This window comes from Elephantulus edwardii, unplaced genomic scaffold (assembly GCF_000299155.1).
Source record: "Elephantulus edwardii isolate Elephantulus edwardi_28Jun2011 unplaced genomic scaffold, EleEdw1.0 scaffold00340, whole genome shotgun sequence".
Lineage (NCBI taxonomy): Eukaryota > Metazoa > Chordata > Mammalia > Macroscelidea > Macroscelididae > Elephantulus > Elephantulus edwardii.
The window spans coordinates 1,010,597-1,015,855 of record NW_006400090.1 but is presented as its reverse complement, the minus strand read 5'-3'; the positions used below and the strand labels follow the sequence as shown (position 1 = coordinate 1,015,855).

At 45.9% G+C, this 5,259-nt stretch overlaps 1 protein-coding gene across 2 annotated transcripts in view; it reads left to right on the top strand.

Annotated features, from left to right (window-relative positions):
* The first annotated feature begins 1,640 nt into the window (after positions 1–1,640).
* DNAJC7 (DnaJ (Hsp40) homolog, subfamily C, member 7) overlaps positions 1,641–5,259 on the top strand; it is a 38,226-nt gene continuing 34,607 nt past the window's right edge. Inside the window, exon 1 of one of the 2 annotated variants that reach the window (XM_006901646.1) lies at positions 1,641–1,964. In XM_006901646.1, coding sequence (XP_006901708.1) covers positions 1,888–1,964 — 77 coding nt within the window. In that variant the 5' untranslated portion in view covers positions 1,641–1,887. The remainder of the gene's footprint in view (positions 1,965–5,259) is intronic. The other variant, XM_006901647.1, reaches the window with a different exon arrangement.

The window sequence follows — 5,259 nt, the reverse complement described above, 5'->3', positions numbered from 1 at the left end:
CAAAATTGCTAACAATCGCGATCTCTTCTCCATCTATCATGGTGATGCCGATTGACCCAGTGGTAACATTTAATTTCTTAACTGCTGCTTGTATGGCTGTGGGTTATGAATCCAAGTAAAATGAAATCTTTAACAATACTCAATATTTTTTCCACTTATCATCATGTTTATTGACCCAATTCCGAGGATTTTTCTTTTATGTTGAAGTGTAATCCATGTTGTAGTATTTGATTTTCATCAGTAAGTAATTCAAATCCTATTCATTTTCGATATACAAGCTTGCATCATCTATGTATCACAGGTTCTTAATGAGTCTTCTGGCAATATTGGTGCCACATTCTTCTTCATAATAGGACAGATTATCAGATTGTTTTCTTGTTTTAATTAAATTTTGTTAATTTTAATGAACATTTACCGAGATTTTGGGTATGTGCATTGTTGCACTGATTATCAGATTATTTTCTCAGCATACAGATTAGGTATATATTGAAAGGATATGACTCTGGCATATATCTTTCTTGTTTTTAAATGATATAGCACCCCTTATTTTGTTCAAATGACTGTCTCTTAGTCTATATACACATTCCTTATGAGCACAATTAAATATTCTAGAGTTCTTACTCTTTGAAACCCACACAGTCTTTGCATAGTTAATAAAACACAGGTATATTTTTCTGGTATTTTCTACTTTCAGCTAAGCCCTGTCTAGCTACCATTACTAAGGATATCTATCTATTGTTCCAAGTCCTTTTCTGAATCTGGCTTCAATTTCTTGCAGTTTTCCGTCAATAATGTACTTTTCTAACCATGTTTGCATTATCTTCAGCAAAACCTACTTGTTATTGTTATGTATCATCGAGTGGGAGCCGACTCATAGTTGATCTTCTAGTGTGTTTTCTAATGGAATGGGAGATTGCCCATCTTTCTCCAGCAGACCATCTGGTGGATTCGAACCACGTGCCTCTGGATGGGCATCGCAGTTCTTATCATTAAGAAACGAGCGCTCCCAGTTTAGGTCCCCTTAAATTAAAAAAAAAAAAAATGAGACCCCGGGACAGACTGTATTCAGCCAGACAAGCGTGCTGAGTCGGAATTTATATGAGGGGTGGGAGCCCTCGGGACACTGGAGCAAGGACTGCACCCCGTGAACTGCCTTATAAACTCCAGGGCAGGGTCTGGGGCGCCGTGTCACCCTCTTTAGGCTTAATGCTGAGATGGCACTCCAAGGCGGCTGACTTGAAAGCACTCTCATTAAAAGGTCAGCGTCATTAGGATGATGAACCAGTTGGTGTTTGGAGGTCCGAAATGGGATGAAAGGCGCTGGTTGAAGACGCCCTGCGTTCCCCTGGCTTGGTTGGGTAGGGCTCTAGAAGCCGATGAAAGCTGGAGAACTGGGCTCAAAGTGTCTCTTCTTGTCTTTCCAGGGAGGAAGCTCTGGCCACTCTCCAGGGTCGGAAAGGTAGTATTGTGGGCTTTTAATCTCCAGAACCCTGGTTAGACGATCCTTTCTTTACCAAACCCAGAGTTCTCTGAGTCTTTTTGGGAGACTCTCTAATATTGGAAGTTGTCATGGGGACAAGATCCCTGAAACCCTAAGGGAAGTGAGGGACTAGTAGGGTAACAACCTCTTGCACCCCCCCCTTCCGACCCAAGGGCAAAGTGGCGCCCCCTACGCACAGAAATCGTCCCTGGGCCCCCGCCTCCGGGCGGAGACCTCAGTGGACCTCCGGAGCCGGAAGGCCGCTCTGGCCCCAAGCCGACTCTCTCGCTGGTAGACGGGCCCGAGGGAGCCCCTCTGGGCGCACCGCAGAGGAGCGGCTCGATGCTCCGGCCGGAAGTGCTCTTCACCGCCCGCCTCCCACCCGGCTCTCTGGTCTCGGCGGTAAGATGGCGGCTGCCGCGGAGTGCGATGTGGTAATGGCGGCGACCGAGGCAGAGCTGCTCGATAATGAAGAAGCGAAGAGGTAACCAGGTGCCAGGGTTGTGGAGGGGACGAGCTTCAGCTCCGTGACTCAGGGAAACCGGTCCCGGCCATGATGCGACCCCCAGCTGTTCAGGAGGATGCCCCGCCCTCTACGAAACACCACCACCACCCTCTTGCTTTTGAGTTTAGGTCCGGTTGGACCCCCTTATGGGGCGCTCAGGGGGTCGGCCTTCCCCTTCGGCTTCGCCCTGGCGGGAGAGTTGAGGCACGGCCTTGGCGCTGCATCTAGGAGGAAGGTGGTCGTACAGGTAGAGAGCCCAGGTCGCGGTGAGGATCTCAGGTTCTGTAGCCGAGTGGGGGAGGCGGCGAGCAGACGATGACGACTTCCTTACATCGCCCGGGACCCCCGCCTCCCCGGCGTTAACTTCTGTGCATTGTTTTCTGTGTGTGCTTTGCCTCTCCCAGACTCCCGTTCTGCTCACTGCCTTTCCCCGGTGACCACGTCCCAGTGACCACTAGCCTGAGTCCACTGTGATTTCGTGTGTGTCCCTGATCCTGACCGGTCAGCTCTGATAGGGGGGATGATAAAGGAGAACGAGCGAAGGGACTTGTCTCATGCTCATCACGACAAACTCTCCTCCCTCTTATCGTTCCCGAATCAGATCCTCGCTCCTCCCGGGACTGAATCGTCCCTTAGATTAAGCAGCAGAGGAGGAGGGCAACTGTGTGGGTCCAGTTGGCACCGTGGGGCAGCTGCAGTGACTCGAGATTGCCAGACCGGACTAGTCGAGGAGCTGCTGATTTTGCAGAACGTTCTGGATTCAGGCTACAGCAGAGGCAGGTTGTTGGAAGTGGAGTTGAAACACAGTTTGGGGTAATCTTACTTGTTACAGGCCCTAAAATAGAATTCACAGAAACGTTCTGGAATGTAAAGCCCTTTCCCGTGTGGCTTGCAAACCGTTTTCATCCTTTATTCGCGATTGAATACATACAACACCCTCAGTCTCCTTCCCACATATTTCATCTCTGTATTAAAGCCCATCCTGGCTTCAGCCTGGGTGATTTAAGGTGGAATCTAGAATTAATTCTGAAATCTGCAACAAGTTAGAAACATATGAAGAAATCAGTGAAGCAGAATTAATAGTATCAGTTTAAGGGGAGTGACCAAGGCCAGTGCCTCCAGTTCCTGACTTGTTGGGAGCTGAGAGGCCAGACATTTAGCCCTCAGTGAAGGCAGGATGCCAGAATCTAATTTTTTTGATGTTCTTAGTTTTTTTTTTAATTTTTTTATTACTTTTTTTGTGTGTGTGTACCGTCAAATCGGATCTGACTGGTACAGGAGGAGATTGTCCCTCCTTCCCCGGCAGAGCATCTGGTGGATTTGAACCGTGCGCCTCTGGGATTGCAGTGCAGCTTCTTGCCACCAGGCCACCAGAGCTCCCTGATGTTCTTAGTTTTGGGATTTTACATCTTTTCCTAGTTCGTTTTAGTGTCACTGACTCACATACCTCTTTAAGTAATTGCAAAATGTCAGGCAAACTACCCCCAACACAGAACGGAAGTGAACTGTAAAGATTAATTTGCACTTGAAAGAATCCTGTGGTTGGTTGTACCATAAGAGCTGTGCCAGTTTAAAAATTCATCCCTCAGTGTAAATCTCTAATGTAGGCTCTGTCTCTGGTTTACCTGTTCACTAACTGTTAATCTTTTTCTTGAAATCAGAGCTTACTTGACTATCTGCTGACCTTTTAGGAGGGTAAATAATCATGATCTATCAGCATCAGAAAGCCTTATTTGGGTATTACCATTTCTAATGGCTGAGAGTGAGAGTGTGCATTTAGAAGCTTTCCAGGACAATTTACATTTCTTTTGCATTTCCAGGAATTTGCACCCAAAGCAGAGGACCTGAGCAGGGTCCTTGTTTCCAGATGTCTTTTTACAATCTTACTTGGTTAGAGCCTTTTGGCCAGGTTCCTGTCTCTCGCTACAATCCTACTACCAGGTCACATGAGGATGCGGAAATTGATGGGTCCTTTGGGTTGTTTTTGTAAGATCCGACATGTGAGTGTGAGCTGGCATCCAGCAGCACGTCTTTTTTTCCTTGCATCTTGCTAAGGGGCATCCTGCTGTTGCAGCTAAGTTGTCACAGGGGCAAAATGCAAAGACTTTCCAGGACATCATGGCCACAGCATTTTAAATAACTGTATGCCTTATTTCCTCAGTTTTGGTGGCATCAGAAAAAGAAGTGGATGGCTTTTTTGGTTTTTTTTTCCTTTTGTCTGTCACTCTAACAAAGATCTTTTCCCTATAGCAGTTGAAAGGCTAAAAATAAAGACGTATTATTTGACACTCCAAAATTGATCAGAGTTCTGTGCATGAGGATTACTTGTTTCTCTTTGCTCACCAGAATAGGTAGAGCTGTCAAGGAGCCAGAGTGTTAAGTTTCAGAGGTTTTACCTTTACTCTGATTTAAAGTCTTAGCATTCCATTTGCTGACTACCTTATTTGTAAATAGTGACTGAAGTCACTGCTATCCTGTCTAGTTAATGGCCCTGATCATATCTTATGAGCTAGGGAGCTGCTTGGTAGTTTTTACTGTGTTACAGTTGAGGAATTAAAATTATACCTCAGTAGAGAAAATAGTCTGACTTAAATGCATCTAGCTGTATCTAGCAGTAACGGGACCAGTGCAAAAATACTGAAAGAACCAAGGCAAGGCATAGATTTAGGAGCCAGGACCTTGTTGTTAACCTAATTCTTTCAGCTGATCATCTTAACTCTGTTTTTCTGATGGAAGCAAGAACAATTATCATTCCTTTTATCAGAGTACTAGGAAATCGTTCTAGAGTAGGATTGTTCTTTTTCTTTCCCTACCCACATTACTGATAAGAAGAATCTATATCCTAAAGTCTGTAGTTGTTTGCCTGCTGCAGTTTAAAGATTTTGGAGTTAGTAGCCTTACATAACTGAAAAACTTGTGAGAATTCCTTTCCCTCCTCTTTCCTATTTTAAATATCTAGCAGTTTGTCTCCCCAGTCTTCATTTTGAAGTTCCAAGGCATGCAACTAGGTATTTTAATAAAGCTAAGAAGAATTTATCGGCGGTGCCTTCCGTCAGCCGAGAGTCGCAGCCAGGGCCCAAGCCTCCGGCCGCCGCGGAGCCATGGAGATCGGCACCGAGATCAGTCGCAAGATCCGGAGTGCCATTAAGGGGAAACTGCAAGAACTGGGAGCTTACGTGGATGAAGAACTTCCTGATTACATTATGGTGATGGTGGCCAACAAGAAAAGTCAGGACCAAATGACAGAGGACCTCTCCCTGTTCCTAGGGAACAA